The sequence below is a fragment of the Aedes albopictus genome, chromosome 3 (assembly GCF_035046485.1).
Source record: "Aedes albopictus strain Foshan chromosome 3, AalbF5, whole genome shotgun sequence".
Lineage (NCBI taxonomy): Eukaryota > Metazoa > Arthropoda > Insecta > Diptera > Culicidae > Aedes > Aedes albopictus.
The window spans coordinates 22,815,484-22,842,808 of record NC_085138.1 but is presented as its reverse complement, the minus strand read 5'-3'; the positions used below and the strand labels follow the sequence as shown (position 1 = coordinate 22,842,808).

The following is a 27,325-nucleotide window of genomic DNA, read 5'->3' as shown; positions in this document are numbered from 1 at the left end:
TTGTTTGACCAACAAAACATTATTTATTATTGCCACGTCTGCACAGTTTCAAACTGATAAATAAAATCATGGCCCACACAGCTCCACAAATTAGGTCTATCCAATGACGAAGCTTGTACTTACTGGAAATTTCGTTAAATCGCCTATTCGTCTTATGCAGTTGATGATGTCTTCCGAGTTTTCCGCTTTCAAATTGTCAAAATATACCTACTTTACCTATCATCCATCCATCTTCCATCGTCGTCGTCCACCAGAGTGACGAGTTATTTCCTAGGAGGCCCCCTCCACTCGTGCCAGTAGCCGATGAAGTGCTCCCGCAGTGGCCACACATTCCGACTGCCGTAGTAGGCCCAGAACATCCCGAACAGGGCTCCACCCAGATGGGCTGCGTGGTCAAAGAGCTTCCAGCCGAGGAGCACTCCGGCCAAGTCGATTCCCATTATCACTTTGATGGCCTGTGGAAGAGAGAAATTGGAAGGGTATTTTTAAGCTTGTTAGTGTACTTTAAGGATTAGATCGTGAGAAACGCATGGTAATGGTTTGCATGTATCTATTCATCTGTCGTGATCTCGTGATTGTTGTCCAGAAGATGTCTCCAGGAATTTATCCAAACAGTTCTTAAAAAGTTCCACTAAGGATTTCTACAGCAATTCCATAAAGAAATTTTCAAGAAATTCCCCTAAGATTTCTCCAGGATTTGTCAGGTCAGCGCCAAGGATTCTTCATAATTCTTCCAGGCAAATAACTCAAAGTTTTCTTCTGTACTTCCTAAAAAAAATTATCCATATTTTTCCGAATTACTCAAGAAATTTATTCGAAAAGTTTTTCAGACTATTTTAGATGATTCCTTCAAACATTTCTTAAAAGCTTTTCCAAGGATTCGTCCAGAAACTAGGATTCCTATAAAAGCTTTTGTGAAAAATCTTTTAAAAATTCCTCCGAGATTTCCTGATTTCTCCAGGGATATCGTCTTGTAAGATTTCTCCGAATATTTCACCTGAAATTTCTCGGATTAGTCCTGCACAAATCTTTTTGAAGATTCCAATAGAACTTTTTTCGAGCACTTCATAATAAATATCCTCTTTGACCATCATCCAAGGATGCCTTCACGGAAATCCTTCCAGAAATTTTTCCACGGATTACTCTATAAAATCGTTCGGAAGTCTTCCAAAGAATTCACTATAAACTTCTGCAAGGAAGGTTCTAAAAATTTCTGCGAGAATTTACCGAGAAATTTTATAATCTATGTATAATAATCTATAACTGTTTTCGAAGTACATGTTTCTAGAAATTCCTTCAAAGCTTTCTTCAGAAAATTCTACCAGGACTTCTCCTAAAATTTCTACTCCATCACTTTATCCGAGAATTCCTCAAGTATTATTCACAAATTATTCCGGGAAATATCCTAGGGTTCCTCCAGTATTTCGAAGATTCTTCTAATCTTTTCCCTCCAGAAGTTCATTCGAGGATTTCTCCAGAAATACTTGAAAGACTTCTTGGAGGGATCCTGTCAAACGCCAGAAGGAACCATGAAGTAATCTCGAAAATAATCCGATGATATTATGGTGTAGTTTCTGGTAGAATACAGTCCGGATTCGCTGGTTGGGTCACGACTGCGCCCCGATTAGCGAATTGTGTTCGTTCGTTGGGGCAACTGACAACTGATCAAAATGCTCTAGACACACGCAAGTGACGAGAAATACGTCACGGAACACTCACATACTTGCGCAAACGTTCTGTATACAGGAGCTGTGATGCGACGGCGGTCAGACGTCAAACTCGTTTTGACATCTATTTTGACATTGACAGTGCGTTTTAGTTGGGTTTTGCCCCAACCAGTGAACATTCAACCATCGAGACAGCCCATCTAACGAGCTCTCAACGAACGAATCGTCACTGTATTCATTACTCCTGGAAGACGTTCTCTCTCGTTACTGATGCTATTCCGACAGAATTTCTAAAGGACTTTTGTTGCTATTCCGACAGGATTTCTAGAGGACTTTTGTAAAATCCCTGTAGTATCCAAAACTTACAATGTAGTCTTGGGGCAAGACACTGTGCTGGAGAGTATACAGAGTTGCTCAGAATTTCTCCGGATTGCTCCCGTTTTTACTTGGGTGTTGCCTGATTTATCGCAAAATCAAAACAATACATATTGCCCGATTATCTCGCTTTTCTAGCAGTTTTAGGGATGTTTTCCATAAAATTTTGTCGATCATTGGTGAAAACAGTTATTTCTCAGAGTTACGCTCGTTTGCACAGTATCAGGGGCAAGACATGAATGAAGTCGCTGTAGAAATATCCTCGAATGCCATATTAAGTAAGGTCGTGAAATCGCTAGTGAAATACCAAAAAAATCTCTGGATTTTTTGTTACATTTCTAGGTTATACTCTAATCAAATTACGTAACGAAATATAACGTGGGAAAGTCTTTGTTGATTGATTGATTGACTTAGCTATATTATAGAGCTTGTTGACGTTTATTCGGCTCTCTCTTTCAAGCTTGCAGGCGGGATAGGATTTGTTTTCATCGGGAAACCTTTCCTGATGACAACAAATCCTATTCCGCCTGCATGTTTGAAAGAGAAAGGTGAATAGACGTCAGCAAGCTCTATAGAGACTTTCAGCTCTTTTGACCCTCTTTGTACAAATTCTAATATATCATCGCAGCTATCTTAGGTATCTTAATTCTTAAGTTGTTAAAACTTATAGAAGAAATCTTGAAAGAATATCGACTAGAGGTTCAGGAGTAATCACAGAAGGAATACCCTAAAACGATTCTCTAGAGCAGGGATTTCCAGATCGTACACCGCGAAGCCTTGGCAAGTGCACCGCAACACATATTTTTTTCTGTCTAAATAAATAGTCAATGCAATGGAATAAATGTGAACAAGAGAGGTTCTCGGTAGGAAGGGACTCCCAGGGATCTAGAGGAATTTACACGACACACGATGGAGAGTTTAAAACGGAAATTAAGCAAGAAACCCCTTTGGCACTCGCAAACATTCTTCAAGGAGCCAGCAATGTATCTTCATGAATTTCTCTAAAAATCACAAAAGCAATCAAACTAGTATTTCTACAGTAAGACCTGGGAGGTAATCTATCAATGATTTCGAAATCAGTTTACCAAGAATGTAATCTTCCCCAATCTTCTAACGAAATGGTCAGACAATCTTACCAACAATTCTGTTAGTAGGTTGTCGAAGACCTGGAAATGAAGCTTAGAAAGATCGACCAAGGAATTTGCCATATATACATATACTAGCTGTCCCCGGCAAACTTTGTCTTGCCTACTGCGTTTTTTGACGTTTCAAGTTTCTATCCAAGACCAAGTCCCCGGTCACAAAATGAATGGAAGGTCGATTTTCAAAAACTCTCAATTTTTCCTTGTTTTTTGGCTCATAAACCTTCCTTGGGTGAAAACTAACAGAACAAAACTTAGACGACCAAAATTGGACCTTCCGTTTTCAAGTTATGCGCGGTCCCACGTATGCCACTGCATATATATATATATATATATATATATATATATATATATATATATATATATATATATATATATATATATAAAAATATATATATATATATATATATATATATAAAAATGAATTTCTGTCTGTCTGTCTGTCTGTCTGTCTGTCTGTCTGTCTGTCTGTCTGTCTGACCGCTATGGATTCGAAAACTACTGGACCGATCAGTGTGAAACTTTGTATGTTGGTACATTTGGGGCCGGGGAAGGTTCTTAGCTTGGTGCGGGACCTCTCCGGTCTCTGGAACGGGGGGCTTCCATACAGATGACTTCGCCGGGGACGTGCCTATGGAGCTGCATGTCAAAAAACACAGTAGGCAGGCAGAACGACGTTTGCCGGGACAGCTAGTATATATATATATATATATATATATATATATATATATATATATATATATATATATATATATATATATATATATATATATATATATATATATATATATATATATATATATATATATATATATATATATATATATATATATATATATATATATATATATATATATATATATATATATATATATATATATATAATCTCAGCCTCAGTAGTGTTATTGGGAAAACGGCTATCACAGGGGTTTTCAGTCCTTTTGGCTCGCGGTGCATTTTTTGGCAATATATTTCTCCACGGTGCTTCTGTGTAAGGTACACCGGTGCAAGATGAAACGCGCAGTTGCAAGTAAGATTTCAATATAATATGGAAATTTATCCATTATCAAAAGATGGTTTGATTAAAAAATATCTGTTATTACGTTCAAATTTATGATCATGACCAGATAACCTCACGTTAACCCGCTGTTTCATCTTACCCCACCCGTTTCAACTTGCCCCGGTGTACCTTATCATCAAATCTATTTGGATTTGGGCACATTGAATAATTGTGACGCTGTCTTGCATAAATGCTTTTTGTCGGAGTTAAGCACGAATGTCACAGTTGTTCGACTTGGAATATTTTCGTTGTGAGGAATATTTCTATGATTTTTTTTATTTAAATTAATAGTGAAACTTCTACCAAATTAGTCGATATTGTTAGGTGCATTTCAGACAAGAGCCTCGGCGAATGCCTAGTGTGGTTTTTGATAAACTTTTCCCATAAACACTACTGAGGGTTTGATTATATTCCATTTCATTGACTATTGACATTGACTATTCATCAGACAGGGAAATTTAAGACTTCATTGACGAGTTTTTGGAGAAATTTCTGGAGGAAAAAATCTAAATAAAGATGGGTCAACAACAAGACAAGCTGTAGAAGCTTTCTGGTACATTTCTTGGACGATATTATGACATTTTCACTAGAAGAATGCATGTACATAGGGATGAGAACAGAATCTCTAGACTCGTAAGGCCAGTACTCGAAAAAAATGCACCACAGAAAAAAATATATAACTTTTGATTGAACGCATCCAAACAGCTGATTTTTTAAACAGTTGCTGTATAGTAGGCCGTGTCGATTTTTGCAAAATTGCGAATACACAATCCCGAATAGTCACAAATGGTTGCAAATGGACCCAAATGAAGCCCTGCAAAATTTAAAAATTCTAAAAAATCGGTAAGCTAGTCCGCACTCGACTTGAAGTTTTATATGGGAATTTTAATTTTTCAGTATGGGGAAATCCAACTTTTCAAACTTTTGAAGAAAAAGGCACATTAAAGCAACTCTAAAAATCCGCTCCCCCCCTGAAGATTTAGTGCATATATTAGGGAACATTTTGTTAGAAGACAACTTTTTAGTTGCACTTAAGATAAGGGCGTTATTAAATTTCGAAACAATGGACATTTTATTCGCATGATTTCTAACTTCTTTAATTGGCATCACTGCACGTTTTGCGTGTTGAAGATGGTGGTAACAGCCATCTTCGGCGTCACCACCCGTCGCTGGATGGAGACGCAAGTACCTGATAAAAATGAGATAGTTAGGATTGTAAATATTCTTGCGATATTGCTTTATAAAAACTTGGTATCTTCGGCAAAGTTGTTGGCATGATCAAGAGCTGTCCAGTGATGAACTAAATCATTGGCAAATCCATCGCTGGGCGGCGCTAGTGTGCATACAAACTACATGCAATAGTATTAACGTATATGCGTATATCTCAATAACGTGATAATTTAACTGTGTGGTGTCTTCGACAAAGTTGTTGGCTGGGCTACGGGCTATCCAGTGACGAACCAAGTAAGTAGGAATTCAACCGATAGGCGGCGCTAGTGTGCATACAAACTGAATGCAAAAGTACAAACGTATATGTGTGTATCTCAATAACGTGATAGTTTAAGTAGGTGGTGTCTTCGACAAATTTGTTGGGTGGACCACGGGCTATCCAGTGACGAACGCAATACAGTCTAGACTCCTACTACACGGTTAGTTCGTGTTGTAGGAATCCCAGAGCTTATGGGATTTCGCCTAATTGGGGGTGTGAGCGAATATATCAGGAGTATTACAAGATAGCACCATACTTTCTTTGGCAAAGTTGTAGTACTAGAATAGATCTACCACACAATGCGAACTAACATCCAATTAGTTGGCAATTTGGCCGATAGAGGTGCTATGTATAAGTGGTTGCTTATGTTCACTCGCCAGTAGAAGTACTCATAAGTTATCGCTTGCGGAACAATGCTGTCTTCGGCAAAGTTGTTCAGTAGGTCAAGAACAATCTGGTGGCTAACCAATTAGTTTGTGATTTCGCCACTAGGTGGTGCTAGTTGTCAAGTAAAGTTTCAAACTTCTCTAGCTCGCGATCCAGATCAGATAGAAAAGTGCCGTCTTCGTCAGAGTTTTTCAGGAAGTAAAAACCTATCTGGTGATTCAACAAACATTTAGTTGGTTAGTAGGCTAGGTGGTGTTAGTTGTCAAGTAAAGTTTCAAACTTCTCTAGCTAGCGATTCAGAGCAGATAGAAAAGTGTCGTCTTTAGCAAAGTTTTTAGGAATTCAAAACCTCAGTGGTGATTCAACATTTAGTTTATGGTTTCGCCGCTAGGTGGCGCTAGTTTTTAAGTTAAATTTTAAACTTCTCTAGCTCGCTATTCAGAGCAGATAGAAAAGTGTCGTCTTCGGTAAAATTCTACAGGAAGTCACGAGCTATTTAGTGAATTAACAATGAGTTTGTGATTTCGCCGCTAGGTGGCGCTAGTTGTCAAGCAGGGTTCCTGATTTCCGCTTTTCATTTTCTTCCACATTTCGAAGGTAGTCATTCGCATCGCAAGCGATCGAGCGGTGATGCGATTCGTGAGTGATACGAGTGGTTTTGTGCATACGATTTTTTTTATGTTTTCAAAAAATCTTTATTATTTTCTTTGCTAATCTAGCATTTCAACAATAATACACTAAAAATTTATGCATTACATGCAAAAATTCTCTTCAAGTTATGAAAATAGCCGTTTCGATCACTCACCAGCATTCTTCACCATTCGCCATTCATTCATTCGCGTGCGATCGAAACTGTGACGAACGGCAACGAATATCGAAGCCAAACAATTTGCGCATCGCTTCCCACTGGTGATGGGGTTGCATGTTTGATCACGACTATCCGTTTGCTGCATCTTTCTCGATTCGCTTCAGCAAAGAGGAATGAATATGAATGGAGTGAGGCGAATATACCGATCATTGTTGTCAAGTCAAGTTTCAAACTTCTCTAGCTCGCGATCCAGAGAAGATAGAAAAGTGTCGTCTTCGGCAAAGTTCTTCAGGAAGTCAAGAGTCATCTTCTGATTAAAAATATAGTTTGTGAATTTGACGTTAGGTGGCGCTAATTGTCATGTAAAGTTTTAAAACACTATCTCAGGATCTATAGCAAGGGCCCATATAGCCGAGGCGGTAAACGCACGGGTATTCAGCATAGCCATGCTGAGGGTGACGGGTTCGATTCCCGGTCGGTCAGGATCTTTTCGTAAAGGAAAATTCCTTGACTTCCTTGGGCATAGAGTATCTTCGTGCCTGCCACACGATATACACATGCAAAATGGTCATTGGCAGAGGAAGCTCTCAGTTAAAAACTGTGGAAGTGCTCATTGAACACTAAGCTGAGAAGCAGGCTTTGTCCCAGTGAGGACGTTACGCCAAGAAGAGGAGAGGAGGAGGATCTATAGCAGATAGAATAGTACTGTCTTCGGCAAAGTTCAACAGGAAGCCAAGAGCATTCTGGTGGTAAAACAATAAATTGGTGCTACGCCACTAGGAAGTAGCATTTATTGGTGTTTCAGCGCGTATGCTATTGTTGCACCACAATAGTTCTGCTGCTTAATAGTAATCCCAAGTAACACGCTTATCACATAAGGGCGGAACAAAAACCTGCTGCTGTAACTTTTATGTGACAAGTGCGTTACTTGGGAAGGATTGACAATTCAGAGGTGCGATGTTTGATCCCAGATGCAATCTTTTTTGTACATATGTTGAAATTCATATTTGTGTGTTACTGTGCGACAACATAGACTCCGTCCACAGATAAACAGACGTAACACTCTTAAACATGGCTTGGCATGTGCATTTAAATATCAATACAAATTTCATTTAATTTCCACTATCCTTCCACCAGAGGCGCTAGTGTTCGATCGTTTTGACGTTTGCCAGTGTACACGTTGCTGAATCATGCAATCGACAGTATCTCGAGCGGTTCTTCGAACAGGTGGCTGTGTGCAATAGAAATACACTAGAACTCCAATGGCGCTATAGTCACTTTTCCTATTTAATTAAATTAATTAGTTTTATTGTAATAATTGATTGTTTTCAAGTGTCCAGCTTGAAGAGCATCACTTGTTTTGGTAAACAAAATTTGTTTGACACTTCTAGTACCGCTACTGACGCTGTAAGGGCGTGGCAAACTAGATGTTTGTCATACGAACAGTCGCGACATTGCACTTCTGTGGCTAGTTATTCTAATCTGTGTGCTCATAGAAAATATACCGGGCAAAAGTTTTTGATGAATTTTCTCCAAAAATTACGTCTGTTTGTCTGTGCTTCGTTGCTTAGCGCACTTGAGCGAAGAGCGAAACAAAACGACAAAAGATTTCATTTTTCTTAAAAATGCAAGCCCTTCATGCAACTAATTGTTGAATCATCAGATTGCTCTTGACTTCCTGAAGAACTTTGCCCAAGACGACCCTCTTCTATCTGCTCTGGATCCCAAGATAGAGAAGTTTGAAGATTTACTTGACAACTAGCGTCACCTAGCGGCGTAATCACCAACTTATTATTAATTCACTAGATAGCTCTTGATTTCCTGAAGAACTTTGCCGAAGACGACACTTTTCTATCTGCGCTGGATCGCGAGCTAGAGGCAAAATCGCCACCTAACAGCGAAATCACCAACTAAATGTTACATCACAAGATTGTTCTTGACTTCCTGAAGAACTTTGCCGAAGACGACTCTCTTCTATCTGCTCTGGATCGCGAGCTAAAGAAGTTTAAGATTTTACTTAACAACTAGCGCCACCTAGCAACGGAATCACCAACTAAATATTGAATCACCAGATAGGTTTTTACTTCCCGAAAAACTCTGACGAAGACGGCACTTTTCTATCTGATCTGGATAGCGAGCTAGAGAAGTTTGAAACTTTACTTGACAACTAGCGTCACCTAGCGGCGAAATTACAAACTTAATGTTAAGTCATTAGATAGCTCTTGACTTCCTGAAGAACTTAGCCGAAGACGATACTTTTCTATTTGCTCTGGATCGCGAGCTAAAAAAGTTTGAAATTTTACTTAACAACTAGTGGCACCTAGCGGCGAAATCACCAACTATATGTTGAATCACCAGATAGGTTTTTACTTCCTGAAAAACTCTGACGAAGACGGCACTTTTCTATCTGATCTGGATCGCGAGCTAGAGAAGTTTGAAACTTTACTTGACAACTAGCACCACCTAGTGGCGAAATCACAAACTAATTGGTTAGCCACCAGATTGTTCTTGACCTACTGAACAACTTTGCCGAAGACAGCATTGTTCCGCAAGCGATAACTTATGAGTACTTCTACTGGCGAGTGAACATAAGCAACCACTTATACATAGCACCTCTATCGGCCAAATTGCCAACTAATTGGATGTTAGTTCGCATTGTGTGGTAGATCTATTCTAGTACTACAACTTTGCCAAAGAAAGTATGGTGCTATCTTGTAATACTCCTGATATATTCGCTCACACCCCCAATTAGGCGAAATCCCATAAGCTCTGGGATTCCTACAACACGAACTAACCGTGTAGTAGGAGTCTAGACTGTATTGCGTTCGTCACTGGATAGCCCGTGGTCCACCCAACAAATTTGTCGAAGACACCACCTACTTAAACTATCACGTTATTGAGATACACACATATACGTTTGTACTTTTGCATTCAGTTTGTATGCACACTAGCGCCGCCTATCGGTTGAATTCCTACTTACTTGGTTCGTCACTGGATAGCCCGTAGCCCAGCCAACAACTTTGTCGAAGACACCACACAGTTAAATTATCACGTTATTGAGATATACGCATATACGTTAATACTATTGCATGTAGTTTGTATGCACACTAGCGCCGCCCAGCGATGGATTTGCCAATGATTTAGTTCATCACTGGACAGCTCTTGATCATGCCAACAACTTTGCCGAAGATACCAAGTTTTTATAAAGCAATATCGCAAGAATATTTACAATCCTAACTATCTCATTTTTATCAGGTACTTGCGTCTCCATCCAGCGACGGGTGGTGACGCCGAAGATGGCTGTTACCACCATCTTCAACACGCAAAACGTGCAGTGATGCCAATTAAAGAAGTTAGAAATCATGCGAATAAAATGTCCATTGTTTCGAAATTTAATAACGCCTTTATCTTAAGTGCAACTAAAAAGTTGTCTTCTAACAAAATGTTCCCTAATATATGCACTAAATCTTCAGGGGGGGAGCGGATTTTTAGAGTTGCTTTAATGTGCCTTTTTCTTCAAAAGTTTGAAAAGTTGGATTTCCCCATACTGAAAAATTAAAATTCCCATATAAAACTTCAAGTCGAGTGCGGACTAGCTTACCGATTTTTTAGAATTTTTAAATTTTGCAGGGCTTCATTTGGGTCCATTTGCAACCATTTGTGACTATTCGGGATTGTGTATTCGCAATTTTGCAAAAATCGACACGGCCTACTGTATAGTATGTGTAGATGATGACATGAAAATTTCATAAAATTCGGTAAAGTATTGGCGAAGATATCTCAGACGCAAAAAATGAGACATTTTATTTTATTCTGTGCGAACAAAGATTTAAAATATTATTCCTTTTTTTACTCTTTAAGCTCTAGAACCGGAAATACTCAACTGTTTTTGATGGATTTTTTTTTCTGTGGGTTAAGTGAAAACATTTTGAGATAATTTCATTCAATTGGGTTTTTAAATCGAGAAAAATTCAATGATTTTATATCTTTAAACAAAAGAGCACCTTTTTCTAAGCCTCTATGATTTTTTTTACAGATTTTTAGAACTTTGTTTTGATCCCTAAATGCAATTTCAAAAAGATTTATTCAAATCACCTATTGACAGCTGGGCAACTGCTTGACAGCTTCGCCCAGTACAAAATCCGACGAGGGGTGATTCGACAAATCGCTCCCATACTAACTTCAAATTGATTTTTAAATAGGTTCCCGGGCTCCAAAATTCATGAAAATTTGGATTTCGGCTCAGTTTGGCGTGCAGATTCAGAATATGGAATTATCTCAACATCGCTTAAAAAGTCAATTTGGTCTGACCTATAAAAAATTGTGGTCGTAATTGGCTTCTTTAACGGTGTTGATATAATTCGATATTCTGAATCTGCATGTCAAACTTAGCCGAAATCCAAATTTTCATGAATTTTGGAGCCCGGGAACCTATTTAAAAATCAATTTGAAGTTTATATGGGAGCGATTTGTCGAATCACCCCTCGTCGCAGTTTGTACTGGGCGGAGCTGTCAAACAGTTGCCCACCTGTCAAAAGGTAATTTCAAAAAATCTCTTTGAAATTGATTTTAGGTATCAAAACAAAGTTTTAAAAATCTGAAAAAAATCATAGTGACTCAGAAAAAGGTGCTCTTTTGTATAAAATCAAAAAATCAATCCAGCTTTCCACGCTCGCCATAATGGCGGATGCTATAAAATAATTTGACAATATCTGTGCCCCAGTTAACGCAACGCCTTATATCGTCCATAGCAACCTTTGATAAACACATTTTTCCATGTCAACAGAAAATCTCCATTTGTTCGCATGAAGGAATGTGAATTGTGTGTTAAAAACTAGTGATTTTTTAGTGAATTCGTAACATTGTAAGCATGCCACTTAGATGTTGTGTGGACGGTTGCCGGGCTCTTCGTGGTCGTGACAAATTGAGTTTCCACCGATTTCCTGCTAAGCGAACCGCGAGCGATGCTGTGCGATGCCAATTGTGGGCTGAAGCAGTTGGTGCGGTTGGGAAACGGCTGGATAAACTCTTCGTATGCGGTCAACATTTCGATACAGGTAACACATTTTAAAATCAACTATATCCTTTGCTTCCAAACTATATTTATATTTTGTTTGACTTCGAAGGAAAACCAGCTTCACCGGGTGAATTGAACAAATCCAACTGGATACCTACGCTTAAGCTGTGTTTAGATAAAGCTGCAAAAAATCGTAAGTCTTTTTTTATCATATGTATGTAAAACAGAAATAAGTTTCATTTCAATATTCAGAGATAGATAATTCAAGAGAAAATTCGAGAATAGTCACTGGAGAAATACCGAACCGAAGTCAAAGTACAACTGATCACAATAACTTCATAGGTATGTATTTTAATGCCATTTTCAACAACTATTTATCAAATCTCGTTACAGATCCCATTTTTGAAGAAAATGAAATAATTGTGGATGAATCGTATTTGTTGGAATCTGATACTCGGACAGATTGGATAGAACCTGGTCCTTTTAATACCTTTATAATGTACGAGGAGCCTGATGGTTATCACGAGTCAATTATGGATGAACTTGATACAGGAGAACCAATCATATTCGAGTCTGAAGTATATGATAACAGTGTTCAGTATGACAACGATAATATATCAGTTGACTGTGAAACAATCATGGATAAACTGAGGACAGATGAGTTAATCCTTTTTGAACCAGAAATAGATGATGCCAGTTTCCAGTTTGAAAATACCAGTGTCGATTGCTCCATGCTTGATGAAGATCTCTTGTCGGAACACAACAACAATGATGAACTTGTATATGCTGATATATCTCCAACTGTAATCTCACCTGATGATCATTGTGAAGCAAATAGCAATGTGACTAGTGCAATACCTACACGTGCTGAATCTTCTCCTGTAAGTTTATATCATATATATTCACATATTATGATCGGATCTTATTGTTTAACATTTGGACTGTTATGGCTTTCTCAGTATAAGGGAACGCGCATAAATTACGTTACGGGAAAATGCCATACTTTACTGAACCTTCCTCCTCCCTCAAAGCGTGACGTCGGAATAGCCGGCTTGACATAGCCCAAAGTGTCGGACATATGCATTTGCGCCTTTCTGCTCACATATAAAAACACATATCAAAAGTTATCACTTGAAAAAGGTCCATGAAACCAAAATGACGAGCTATTCCAAGCCTTGTCAGACTAGCCGTTGCCATCTTATAGACAACGATACCCAGAACAGTCCAAAATTCCAATTAAAAATACTCCGACCTATATTTAGCGGGGATCATAAAAAACAATATCTTTTATTGTAAATTTTAGAAACATATCAATTAGACAGTGTACCACCGAAAGGCATCGCGAACAAAAATAGGCGTATAGTAATAACATCAATAAAATAATCGATAATAATATGTATTCTTTGCAATATATTCCACTTTTAAGCAAACTATAGCTTAAGAAACTGTTATTCAGCTAGTTATGTTTCTTGGGATTAAGCCTGTTTGAAAAATAACAATGAAGATAATCCACTCTTTCGGGCTCCCAAGATATATAACCCCTTAACTTTGATAATGTTGGTTCTAGCGCACATGCCCATATCTCACCGTCGATATGTTGTATCGTTTGGTGTTTTTATGCAGTATTCCTAATCCCATTCTCAATATAGAAGACAATTGAACATACGGGCGAAAGTGTGAAATAAACTTGCAATATTTCCACGGTTTTTGTTTGATTTTGGTAATACGAATGGCCATTGGCGGAGATAAGCCGGACAAAGAGGGGCAACTGCCCCTCCTAACCTAATTTCTGTTCAACTGAAGTGCCAAAAACGATTCCAATAAAATTTGCCTTCATCGCAAGACAATTATACTGGATACGCCACAAAATGTTTCAGAAAAATTAATCAAATACATATATACAATCATTTTAGCGCCAGAGTCTGGTCGGCTCAAATGACCACAGAGAACAGACAACCAGTCCAGTTTCAAAACTGTCTGCCTAAGGAATGTAACGGTCATTTGAAATGACAACACATGTAGCAACACCGAAGCGGCGCTGCTATCGCATAGTGCCCATGCTGTAGACAGTGGTGAATATGAAGCAACTTGCTATATGGCGGTGTCATAGCTAAACATATTCGAGTTCTTGCACAGTTTTTGAAAGAAAACTTGTTCTAGCTTGGACGTCTGTTCTCTGTGGAACTTAGCTGTTTGCAAACAAAATATTATACAAACTTTTTATTACAGAACTCAAGTACAAACGATATGATCAAACATTATGAAGATAAATTAAAAGAAAAAGATGAAGAGATTGCGGAATTGAAGGAAGTAATTTCAAAGCAGAAAAAAATTTTGAAGTCCTTCAAATATGATGTGAAGTCATTTGAAGGTCGAGATACGCAGGTCAAGCATCTCACTGGATTGCCAACGTATTCCACTTTAAAGACGGTTTACAACTTCGTCGAGAAAGGAATTGTTTCCTATTCGGACACCATTTCGAAAGAACAAGCATTTGTCATGGTGCTTATGTTTTTGAGACTTGGATTGTGCTTTAAAACTCTGGCTCATTTGTATCAAGTTAGTCCTACGACAATAACGAAATATTTTTATTCGACCCTCTATTCGTTATACGTGCAGCTCGGAGGGCTCCTTAAATGGCCTGAAAAGGAAGTATTGGAAAGTAATATGCCAGAAAAATACCGAAATGTATTTGAAGGTCCGATCACAGTAATATTGGACTGCTTTGAAGTTTTCACCGAGAAGCCAGGAGTAAAGGATGCCATTATTAAAATGTACAGCTCATACAAGCATCATTATACATTCAAGGAATTAGTAGGAATTACACCATTCGGCTCCATATCATATGCATCAAGACCGTACACAGGAAGGACGTCGGATAAACATATCACAGAACAATCAGGTTTCATGAATTACATCAAAGCTGGGGACGTTGTACTGGCTGACCGGGGCTTCACTGTAAGAAAAGCTGTCCAGGATAGAGGTGCCCTGTTGAAAGTGCCTGATTCAGCATCAAAAAGTAAGCAAATGAGCTCATCGTCCGTCGAAAGAACCCGTGCACTGGCGTCTGTCAGGAATGAAGTGGAAAGGGCCATTGGAAGTTTGAGGCAAAAAAGCGAAGTTCTTAGCAAAAGGGTACCGATAACGGTCATGAATCACGAACACAATGGACAAAACGTACTGAACATGATTATTGTTGTTTGTTGTGCTATTTTTAATCTATGTCCAGCAATAATTAGATAAAAAGTGATTGGTAGGATACAATAAGAATTATGTACATAAACTATTCATAAACATGTTTTATTTTAAGTTTCATGTCCCAATGTTAATTTGATAACTGTTCGCTCAAATATTACGTTACGTTAAATTTTATAAATTATCGTCGCCTTTTTTCACACACATAACCCATTTGAAAATATTCCATGAACTGGAACACATCGGCAGACACCATACCTTAATCTCCATATCTCTTTCGTGACGAACCAGCATAATTGTGCTGTTGAGTGGTAACATTTTTCCATATTTTTTTCATCTGCTTAGACTTTGTTTTTTTGTGATGTAAACTGTTTCAATAATTCAGCCATTAATTATACTTGCATGTGTGCAAACAAACTTTTATTTACGTTGCCTATGAGATTTACCACAACAAGGCACACAAAAAGCGAACAATAACCGTAAAACATGCAAAAGTTTTATCTGTCACATATTTTTTATTCACGATTTATCTGGGTAGTCAAAGCTAGAAATCGAAAGATAAAGAGTAATTCTTTCATATGAGGAAAAATAATTGTTTTTTTTTTAAATAAATGAGTTCTGGAGAGCCAAAATTGCGTCATTTGTATGGAGATTTCACTTCATTGTACTCCGTTCCAAAAGGGATACATATAGCATTACGACATTAACAAACGATTCCAAATCTTATCGAGCAGCTGTTCATTAACAATATAGCATGTCCCGCTAATATACATAAAAGACGCCTTATTAGCACCGAGGTGATTTTACCACTTATTAAATTCAGCATCACAAAAAAGGGACCAGGAAAAAATATACTTGGTAATGAACAACCTTGTTCAAAAGAACAGATAGAATCAATCTTGTTTAAGAAAAAAAAAATATTCTAAAAAATACAAAACATTAAGCAACTAATTTCAACAAAAACCAAATATGATCGTTTGCTAAAACTTCAAAAGCACAAATGCGTAGATGCACTGTTCAAAAACGAACGCAGTAGAAGCAGCTTAACGTACCCAAGTTGATGAACAAAATACACTGTGACTAATAATATGAATAGGTGCCCAATAAAAATAAAGGTAAACAGTAAACACGCAAAATCATAGCTTAAGTAGTCTATTTATAACAGGAATTTCTTACACTACTTAACTAATATATCATCTAAACCATTATAATTATTTTGCTTATCGTTCACTTATACATAGCTGAAAAATGATGTCCTAAAATTTCAGGAGCTAGAACATCAGTAAAAAATTTTTCAGCTTTTGGAACGTTCAAATTCCAGAACTGTTCATTTTTCCGAATCTTGAAAAATAATGTAAACTTGATGCCCAAACAACGAAAAATCCATAAGCTGCTTCAGATAAAAATATTTGCATTTGAATTTGGTAGTAGTATTCATGTGAAGGGTTCATCATCAAATTCCCATCGACATTTTTCTTTAAATATGGTTGTTGGCGATTTAATAACGCTTCAATTCCTTCTTCTCTAGACAATGAATCAAATTTAAATGGACACTTAACTTCCACAACAACCGTGCCACAGCACGAACAATTTATCAAATAATCGGGTGTGGCAGCAAAATAAGGATATTTGTCGGATACTATCAAACCACATTTTCTAGATTTAAGATCGGTGTGTTTGTTATGCTGAAAAGCTTGAAGAGCAGCTTCAACACCATGCCGCTCATTGCGCTTTCCATGTAAAGTAGCGGGCATATTTTGTCCTTCGTTTTGGAGAAATATTGATCGGAGTAAAGTTTTCGATGGCTTCGAAACACTGGTCTTCACACACTTAGCAAAATTTGAAGCAGTTATCCTTCCGTATCGCATCTTAAACCATAATGGATTCGCGTGCTGGTCCCGTGTCAATTCTTCAATTATTGCACAATTTGGCTCATCAATCTTCCAAACAATGGTTTTACCAATGCTTATGAGTTCTTCCAATGGCTTGATTTCGTTATTTTCATCAAAAAAAGTGTTCATGGAAAGTGACAGGATATGACGTCTCTGTGACATTATTTCCTGGTCCTCATGAGGCAGCTCCGTACTTTTAAAAAACGCTTTAGATACAACAGCATCGTGGCCTGCGTTTTGGATATCTTTCAGTAATTGTTTATAGTCTTCATCTGATTTGGCTAGATCATAATCCTTCAAACAGCATGAAGATTCGGTTTTTCGCCCGAAGTGAACTTCATCGATCGGTTTAAATAGCTCTTCATTCGCGCTGCTACCACCTGGTTGAGTCCAATACGCCGGCAAATCAGTAACTGACAACTGTAATAGTATTTTTTTAATGATCATAAGAAACGAGCGTTCCAAAAGTAATAATTTACCCGCTTTCCAAGGCAGATTTCTCTTGCGTAAGCCAAGGCGTAGAGAACTGCAGATACATGAGTGCATGTTTCACCAGCTCCCGCAGTACAGTCGCAGTGAGCTGCCAGGATAGAACCAACTTCGTAGTCTTGAGATACACAATCATTGATAATGATCCAACAATCAGCTGGTACTTCGTTAACACGCATGCTGTGGAGAACCTGGTAATATCAAAACAGATGAGTAAAATATTCTGTAGTACATATAAAGACATATGAACTTTAGAGTTTCTAGTAGCAGTAAAAAACAGAACCCTTGTTTTCTGTTTCTGTGCAATTTATCCTAATCTGTTTCATTCATACCTTTCCGGAAACTACATACACTTCCTGACTCTTGAATCCCTTCACTTCTTTCACGAAGCCAGCTTGAAAGGATTTGTATGCGTCCAGCGATTTAAAGTTTCGGTTAATGTTTCCCGTACGAAACGAAAGTTTTGTGATAAGGTGCTCGAAAATTCTGTCATAATCGACAGTTAACGGTAAGTCGTCGGCTGTAAAATTCATGTTGTAGGGATCAACTCCTCCAACAAGAGCCGTCTTTTCTTTGTAACGCTCAAAATCATCTTGATAAAGTCTTCGAACTTTTACTGAATATGATGATCTGGGCATATTGCAAGTCTTCTGGCTAGAACAAAGATGCATGCTTCAAAATTTGGGTTTTTTAAAAGAAATATTCAAAGAACTTAAATAAATATCAATAAAATAATTTTAGCCTACCTTACGAGTAATTATTTCAACGGTTAGCGAGGTAGATAATACACAATTTATATTTTATTTAGCAACAATAACGAAATGTAAAACTTTTGCCTAATTTGTTTTTCACTGACAAGGAAAAATGTGTTTATCAAAGGTTGCTATGGACGATATAAGGCGTTGCGTTAACTGGGGCACAGATATTGTCAAATTATTTTATAGCATCCGCCATTATGGCGAGCGTGGAAAGCTGGATACATTTTTCAAAACTTAAAAACCCAATTGGCTTCTTTAGTGGTGTTGAGATAATTCCATATTCTGAATCTGCGCGCCAAACTGAGCCGAAATCCAAATTTTCATCAATTTTGGTGCCCGGGAACCTATTTAGAAATCAGTTTGAAATTTGTATGGGAGCGATTTGTCGAATCACCCCTCGTCGCATTTTGTACTGAACGTAGCTGTCAAGCAGTTGCCCAGCTGTCAAAAGGTGATTTCAAAAAATCTCTTTGAAATTGATTTTAGGTACCAAAATAAAGTTCTAAAAATCTGAAAAAAATCATAGCGGCTCAGAAAAAGGTGCTCTTTCGTTTCAAAATAAAAAAACATTGATTTTTTCTTAATTTAAAAACCCAATTGTGGCCAAATGTCGCAATAATCAAACATGTTTTTTTATTGTGACATTCAAAGTGTTCTAACTTTGAAAGTATTTATCCAAAATGGCTCAAAATTTGACTGAGAACAGTTTATTATAACAGTTCAACGCTGTCAAATTTTGATGAGAACCGAGGCAGTATGGACAGTTGTACAGTCCAAATAGTGTACACGGACCTTGGCATTGTTAAAAAATGCCTAAATTCACTCTGACGCGGTTTGATTGAAATTTTTACCATTCAATATGTATTCTTGGGATTTCTTCAGGAATTCCTCCTGGAATTCTTACAAGAACTCTACCAGGACATAATTCAGGACTTCCTCCAGGAACTTTTTCGGGATTCGCTTAGGAATTCCTCTTGGGATTGCTTCCGAGATACCTTCTGGGGTTTCTTCAGGAATTCCTCCAGAGATTCTCTGCAGGAATTCCTCTAGGGAATCTTTTAGAGATTGCACTAAGGTTTCCTCCAGGAATACCTCCAGACGATCCTCCAGAAGTTTCTTCAAGAATTCCTCCCGGGATTTCTCTTGGCTTGCCTCCAGGCATTCCACCAGAAAATTCTCCAGGAATTCCTCCACTGACTCCCCCAAGAATTTCCCCACGAGTTCATCGAAAAGTTAACCCAGGAATTCTTCCAGGGATTACTTCAGAAATCCCTCCAGGAACTAATCAAGGAATTCTTCCAGGAAACCCTCCAGAAATTCCAACAGCACTTTCTCCAGGAATTTCTCCAGTGAATTCGTCAAGAAATTTTCCATGGACTCCCCAGGAGTTTCTCCTGGAATTTATTCAGAACCCCTCCCAAGAATTCTTCCAGGGATGGATCTGGATCTCCAAGATCTCGTCCAGAGATTCCTCCTGGAATTCCGAAAGAGATTCCTTCGGAATTTCATCCAGACATTCTTCCAGAAGTTCCTCCACGAGTTCCTCTAGGAATTCCCCCAGGATTTCCACAAGGGATTTCTCTAGGCATTCTTACGGAATTTCATCCTAGATTTTTTCAGGGACTCCTCCAGGAGTTCCTTCCAGAATTCCTACAGAAATTACCCCAGGATTTTTTTTCAGGAATTCCTCCAGGAACATCTTCAGGAATTGTTTAAGGAATTCGTCCATGAATACGCTCAGAAATTCGTATAGTAATTCTTCCAGGAGTTCCTTCAGGATACGTTCCAGGATTTTTTTTTTCAGGGATTACTCCAGCAATTCCCTAAGGAATTCCTCCAGGGAAATTATTCAGGATCCCTCCAAGGATTCTTCTAGCGATTCTTCCAAGAATTGCTTCAGGGATTTCTCCTGGAATTCTTCCAGAAATTCCTCTAAGAATTCATTCAGGGATTGCTCGAGGAATTCATCTAGGTATTTCTCCAGAGATTCCTCCAGAAAATTTCTTCAAGAATTTCTCTAGAAATTCCTCCATGATTTCCTCTTCAAATTCCCGAAGCATTGGGAAGCATTGGGAGCGCCAGGAATTTGTACAGAAGTTCCTCCAGGATTTCCTCCAGAGATTCCTCCAGGAATTGCTTCAGGAATTCTTCCAGGGGATTTTTTAAGGAATTCCTCCAGGAATCCCTCCAGAAATTTCTTAAAGGATTCCTTTAGAAATTTCTCTAGCAGTTCATTGAAAGATTAATTCAGAAATTTCTCCCGGAGTTTCTCTAGGGAATCTTTCTGGGATTTCTTCAGGAAATCACCCAGGGATTCCGCCAGGAATTACTTTTGGGATTTCCAAGAATTCCTCCAGACATACTTTCAGAAATTCCTCAAGGATTCTCTCGTGAATTCCTCTTGGGTTTCCTCCAATGATTCTGTCAGAGATTCCTCCAAGAATTGCTTCAGGGATTCATCCATAAATTTCTCCGAGGGTTCCTCAAGGAATTCTCCCAGAAATGACTCCAAGGATTTCTCCAAAAATTCATCCAGAATTTGCTCCCAGAGTTCCTCTAGAAATTCCTACAGGAATTCTTACAGGGATTGCTGAAGGAAATTCTACAAGTAGTTTCCTTTAGGGATTCCTCCAAGACTAGGAATTCCTTCACGGTCTCCTCCCTAAATTCCTCCAGGCATTCCTTCAGGAATTCCTCCAGTAATTCATCCAGGAATTTGTCTTGGGACTCATCCAAGAATTCCTCCTGGGATTTTTTCAAGAATTTCCCCAGGTTTTGCTCCGGAAGCTTTACCACGGATTGCTACAGGAATTCCTCTAGTGTTTATTTACCCTTCTTACACCCATAAGAAGGGTATAAATATCGCTCGAAAAACCGACTTTCGATCCGAGGCCCGGAGGGCCGAGTCTCATATACCAATGAACTCAGCTCGACGAACTGAGCAAATGTCTGTATGTGTGTGTGTGTGTATGTGTGTATGTGTGTGTGTGTGTATGTGCGTTACAAAAAAAGTCACGCACGTTTCTCAGCCGTCTGTCAACCGATTTGAGTTCTCTTGGAAGCAAATGAAAGCTACTACATCCTAGTAGAACGCTATTGAATTTTTTTTCGATTGGACGTTTGGTTACCGAGATATCTCTCGAAGAGTACTTATGAGTCATACTTCTAAACTTTTTAAGATTTTTGACCAAGTGTATCATAATAAATATCTTAGCCGTCTGTCAACCGATTTCGGCACCAAATGAAAGCTACAACAATCTAGTAGAACCCTATACAATTTCATTAGGATTGGACATTTGGTGACCGAGATATCTTTCAAAGACTACTTGGGAGTAATACAGGTTAACTTTTTTAGAGATTTTTGACCAAGGGTACCATAATACACACTAAGATTCAGATGTTCCAGCTCAGTAATTTTTTCACTGAGTTCAGTATTTTTTCCATCTTTTTACTGAGTTTTCAACAGCAGATTTATTTCGGTACACTCGGTAATCGTATTAACCGTTCACCAGTAATGATATTTACCGTGCTTCAGTAACTTTTGACAGTTTGTGAGCTGAGCTCGGTAACTCATTTACAAAATATCCGCAAAATAAATAACCGAGCGTACCGAGTTAAATCTGCTGTTGAGAACTCAGTAAAAAGATGGGAAAAATACCGAGCTGATCTTAGTGTGTAAATATCTCAGCCGTTTGTCAACCGATTTGGGTTCTCTAAGAACCAAATGAAAGCTACAATATCCTTGTATAAGGCCCTGAAATTTTATTTCGATTCGACATTTGATTACTTAGATATTTTACGAAGAGTATTTCAATAAATTCTTTTTTACCCTTCTAACACCCATAAGAAGGGTATAAATATCGCTCGAAAAACCGACTTTCGATCCGAGGCCAGGAGGGCCGAGTCTCATATACCAATGAACTCAGCTCGACGAACTGAGCAAATGTCTGTATGTGTGTGTGTGTGTGTGTGTGTGTGTGTGTGTGTGTGTGTGTGTGTGTGTGTGTGTGTGTGTGTGTGTGTGTGTGTGTGTGTGTGTGTGTGTGTGTGTGTGTGTGTATGTGCGTTACAAAAAAAGTCACGCACGTTTCTCAGCCGTCTGTCAACCGATTTGAGTTCTCTTGGAAGCAAATGAAAGCTACTACATCCTAGTAGAACGCTATTGAATTTTTTTTCGATTGGACGTTTGGTTACCGAGATATCTCTCGAAGAGTACTTATGAGTCATACTTCTAAACTTTTTAAGATTTTTGACCAAGTGTATCATAATAAATATCTTAGCCGTCTGTCAACCGATTTCGGCACCAAATGAAAGCTACAACAATCTAGTAGAACCCTATACAATTTCATTAGGATTGGACATTTGGTTACCGAGATATCTTTCAAAGACTACTTGGGAGTAATACAGGTTAACTTTTTTAGAGATTTTTGACCAAGGGTACCATAATAAATATCTCAGCCGTTTGTCAACCGATTTGGGTTCTCTAAGAACCAAATGAAAGCTACAATATCCTTGTATAAGGCCCTGAAATTTTATTTCGATTCGACATTTGATTACTTAGATATTTTACGAAGAGTATTTCAATAAATTCTTTTTTACCCTTCTTACACCCATAAGAAGGGTATAAATATCGCTCGAAAAACCGACTTTCGATCCGAGGCCCGGAGGGCCGAGTCTCATATACCAATGAACTCAGCTCGACGAACTGAGCAAATGTCTGTATGTGTGTGTGTGTGTATGTGTGTATGTGTGTGTGTGTGTATGTGCGTTACAAAAAAAAGTCACGCACGTTTCTCAGCCGTCTGTCAACCGATTTGAGTTCTCTTGGAAGCAAATGAAAGCTACTACATCCTAGTAGAACGCTATTGAATTTTATTTCGATTGGACGTTTGGTTACCGAGATATCTATCGAAGAGTACTTATGAGTCATACTTCTAAACTTTTTAAGATTTTTGACCAAGTGTATCATTATAAATATTTCGGCCGTTTGTCAATCGGTTTCGATTCTCTTGGCACCAAATGAAAGCTACAGCATCCTAGTAGATTGCCCAGAAATTTTATTTCGATTGGATATTTGGTTACAGAGATATCTTTCGAAGAGCACTTAGGATTTATACAACTAAACCTTTTGAGATTTTTGACCAAGTGTATCATAATAAATATCTTAGCCGTCTGTCAACCGATTTCGGTTCTCCTGGCACCAAATGAAAGCTACAACATTCTAGTAGAACCCTATACAATTTCATTAGGATTGGACATTTGGTTACCGAGATATCTTTCAAAGAGTACTTGGGAGTAATACAGGTTAACTTTTTGAGAGATATTTGACCAAGGGTACCATAATAAACATCTCAGCCGTCTGTCAACCGATTTTGGTTCTCTAAGCACCAAATGAAAGCTACAATATCCTTGTAAAAGGCCCTGAAATTTTATTTCGTTTCGACATTTGATTATTGAGATATCTTACGAAGAGTATTTCAATAAATTCTTTTTTATTATTATATTCACTTGTTATCTTGCATTAGTTTTTGATCAGTCTATGGGAAATTGTTTTTCAATAAATAATGCTGACCTCATACAAAGTGTATACTAGCAGGTTATTGTTTTCAACAAAATTATAATCAACAAATTAGAAAAAAACACAGCAATTCTATGAAAACTAATAATATGTTGAATGAAAGCTTTGAATTTATATATTGTGGGAAAAATGCAAGAACCGGACAGCCATGCCAAAACTGATTTAGATAGATCATTTTTGTCCTTTTTACACCATAACCATGAATACTAAGTACTTCGAAGCTAATTTATTCAACTGATTAAGAGATATTAGACAAAGTGTATCTCGCTGATTTTTTTAACCATCAGATAATCGATTCAAGATCTTTTGGCAGTTAACAAAAGATACAATATTCCAAAATATGTAAGCTATTTTTTTTTTTAATTTCATACAAGATTCTAGGAGGTGTCTGGCATTTCTGGTAGTTTGGTCCATGGTCCATGATGCTATTTTGGAAACCAATCTACTAGATGCCAAATCTACAATATTTTCTAGAACTTTTGGTCAATTACACAAAATAGATATGTTAAATACAAATCATACAATAATTTTAATAAGTGTAAGAAGGGTTCTGTTCACCATAGGTGGATTAAATCGGGTTTTATTATTATATTCACTTGTTATCTTGCATTTGTTTTTGACCAGTCTATGGGAAATTATTTTTCAATAAATAATGCTGACCTCATACAAAGTGTATACTAGCAGGTTATTGTTTTCAACAAAATTGTAAATAACAAATTACAAATACACAGGAGTTTTATGGAAACTAACAATATGGTAAATGAAAGCTTTGAATTTATATATTGTGGGAACAATGCAAGAACCAGACAGCCAAAATAACTAGCTAATGCCAAAACTGATTAACTTAGTAGATATATCATTTTTGTCGTTTTTACACTATAACCATGAATACCAAGTACTTCGGAGCTAATTTATTCGATTGATTAAGAGATACTAGACAAAGTGTATCTCGCTGATTTTCTTATCCATTTGTTAATCGATTCAAGATCTTTTGGCAGTTAACAAAAGATAGAATATTCCAGAATACGTAAGCTATTTTTTTTAAATTTCACACAAGATTCTAGAAGGTGTCTGACATTTCTGGTAGTTAAGTCCATGGTCCATGATGCTATTTTGGAAACCAATCCACTAGATGCCAAATCCACAATATTTTCTAGAACTTTTGGTCAATTACACAAAGTAAATATGTTAAATACAAATAATACAACAATAATTTTAATAAGTGTAAGAAGGGTTCTGTTCACCATAGGTGGATTAAATCGGGTTTTTTTTTTTAGAAATTCCTCACGGAATCTCTTTAAAAATTTATTTTGGTGTTCCCGTATGGTTACGCCCGTGATAAAGACAAACGTAATCTAAAACGATTTAAGTTTACTCACCGCCCCCGCAGAAAAGGTGAACATTGGCAGAAACACAATGCTCAGCTGTGTGTCCGGATACTGACTGCAAACATACGCCAAAATGCCCATAATCGCTCCAGATGCCCCCAACGACAATCCCGGCTGGCGCATCACCGTTTTGAACACGTGACTGGCAAACGAGGCAATCACTCCCGCGCTCAGGTACAGCCCTAGGAACTGCTCCCTTCCAAGGGTGGCCACCGCCCCGTGGCAGAAACTATGCAACACGTACATATTGGCCGCTATGTGGAACAGCGAATAGTGGCTGAACGTCGACAGGAACATTGGCCAACAGACGGCCTCTGAAATCAGCAAAGGAATCAACTTGTTACGACATTCATATTTACTCAGATTATACAAAACCAAACTTACTTGCCGCCGGATTGGACGCGAACAGCCGCAGCATCATGGGCTGCAGCCGTGGAACCCTCCACATGCCGAAAACTACCAAATTCAACGCACAAATCGGAGCAAATATCCGCTCGCCCGGACTCAACCTGTCCCACCACCCATTCACGTCCTTTCGCCACTGTTCCATTTCCCGTCGGTTCGCTTTCATCCGCTCCCGGAACCAATTCAGATTCAGCTTGGCCCGCAGCGCTTCCATGGCTCGGGACCGCACCGTTTCGTACTCCCATATGGTCACGCCGACAAAACTGCCAGCGCTAAAAGCCACCGTGAAGACAAAAGATCGCCACAACCGCGAAGGGTCAATGTAGCCGGATTCGAGGGCCGCACCACCACCCGGGATTCCCGTCGGAACGATGGTCGTCTGTTTGGGGGCAAATGATTCCGCTCCTCGGGTGTTCCGCGCCTGGCGGCTGTACCGGAGCAAGCTGGTTCGGTGTGCGAATTGGGATGGATTCAACAGGTGCCGCGAGCTGAATGCCACCGGGACCGGAGTTGATCTGATGAAAGAAACAACGAAACGTCAGTCATCCGAAACGGACAGCGGAGCTGTTTTCCACCTACCTCAAGAAAGCAGGAATTTCCCGGCAGTTTAATACCAATCGCAGCGCCATCGTTTCAGTTTATGTGTCTTGCAAATGTTAAAACTAGAAATTGCAATTTATTGTCGCATTTCTTCACTATTTTCCTGTGAAAATCCGGGAAATAAAAATTCCGCGAACCACTGAGCGGTGTTACACAAGTAGAACCAATGTTTACGTCTGAATAATTTTCGGTCGGCTTCCACGCGAACAGTCGGCTTTTGGCGATCGATTTTCCGAGGATCTGTCAAGGTTCGTGAAAAAAGGGAATACCGATGCGCGAGGGGTAGGGTACTGACATACGAGCAGTTAAGGTGAAACGCAGCGCGCTATTCTTTAGGGATATCCGGCTTATTTTATAAAAATAATTTTCGGATTCTCCACACAAATATTAGTCGAAATCCGAAATTTCATAATTTTTGGAGTTCGGGAACTATTTTTTTGCAATTTCTCATCGTAATAGGCTGTTTTACCTCACGCAAATCTAACATGAAAAGGCCTACTTTCCCACACCAAGTAAACAGTGCTGTAATGATTCATTACACCACTGATTTGCGTTGCGTAATGAACCATTACAGCGCTGTTTTTAGTTTTAATTTGGTTTTAATCAACTTCTTGTTTCTTTCTGGACGCCGTTTTGAAAAATTGTGACAATTACACAGCATAACATGCTATGGTCAGATTTTCTCAAACAAGGCTATGATTCATAGCCTATGAACATCAGTGTGCAGTTTGATGGAAAAGTTTGTTAAAAACTATCCTCAAGCGGTAATTTATGAAATTGCAATAAACTTTGTACACAACTTGGTGCAGAACTCGATTTTTACAGCACTAGTCGTAATTATCCACCTCGGCAAGCCTCGTTGGATAACTATACGACTAGTGCTGTAAAAATCCTCATTCTGCACCTTGTTGCGTAAACTACTATTAAATACATTTATTGCCCGTTGTGAAGATTTATAGATTCCGACGCAAATAAATGATAAGGCTCATTTTCAGCGTAGGTGCGTAATAAATGTATGTTTGCAATGCCAAACTATCACCAAATGAGTACCTAACAACACAGCGTAAAATATTCA

General features: G+C 38.4%; 2 protein-coding genes across 3 annotated transcripts; one reads left to right on the top strand and one right to left on the bottom strand.

Moving 5' to 3' along the window:
- Nucleotides 1-26,441, bottom strand: LOC109418341 (presenilins-associated rhomboid-like protein, mitochondrial). The gene is made up of 4 exons (XM_062856223.1): nucleotides 26,230-26,441; nucleotides 25,630-26,165; nucleotides 25,237-25,559; nucleotides 1-455 (listed from the first exon to the last, which is right to left on the bottom strand). Exons 1-4 carry the CDS (start codon nucleotides 26,277-26,279, stop codon nucleotides 264-266), a joined length of 1,101 nt encoding a protein of 366 aa, XP_062712207.1. The 5' UTR covers nucleotides 26,280-26,441; the 3' UTR covers nucleotides 1-263.
- LOC134289767 (uncharacterized) lies at nucleotides 11,586-15,762 on the top strand. 2 transcript variants are annotated; one of them, XM_062856222.1, is made up of 5 exons: nucleotides 11,586-11,985; nucleotides 12,055-12,138; nucleotides 12,198-12,287; nucleotides 12,339-12,826; nucleotides 14,175-15,762. In XM_062856222.1, the coding sequence occupies exons 1-5, from the start codon at nucleotides 11,799-11,801 to the stop codon at nucleotides 15,186-15,188; spliced, it is 1,863 nt and encodes a 620-aa protein (XP_062712206.1). In that variant the 5' UTR covers nucleotides 11,586-11,798; the 3' UTR covers nucleotides 15,189-15,762. The 2 variants fall into 2 exon arrangements, with proteins under 2 accessions (XP_062712206.1, XP_062712205.1); XM_062856221.1 differs by having other exon boundaries at nucleotides 12,198-12,826.
- Nucleotides 26,442-27,325: the final 884 nt, after the last annotated feature.

Bases quoted from the DNA above. Each gene is read 5' to 3' on its own strand.
- LOC134289767 (XM_062856221.1), top strand. From the start codon at position 11,799: ATGCCACTTAGATGTTGTGTGGACGGTTGCCGGGCTCTTCGTGGTCGT. The intron at 12,139-12,197 runs GTAAGTCTTTTT...TTCAATATTCAG, and splicing joins AGATAAAGCTGCAAAAAATC to AGATAGATAATTCAAGAGAA. The intron at 12,827-14,174 runs GTAAGTTTATAT...TTTTTATTACAG, and splicing joins CACGTGCTGAATCTTCTCCT to AACTCAAGTACAAACGATAT.
- LOC109418341 (XM_062856223.1), bottom strand. From the start codon at position 26,279: ATGGCGCTGCGATTGGTATTAAACTGCCGGGAAATTCCTGCTTTCTTG. The intron at 25,560-25,629 runs GTAAGTTTGGTT...TGCTGATTTCAG, and splicing joins CGCGTCCAATCCGGCGGCAA to AGGCCGTCTGTTGGCCAATG. The intron at 456-25,236 runs GTGAGTAAACTT...TCTCTTCCACAG, and splicing joins TCACCTTTTCTGCGGGGGCG to GCCATCAAAGTGATAATGGG.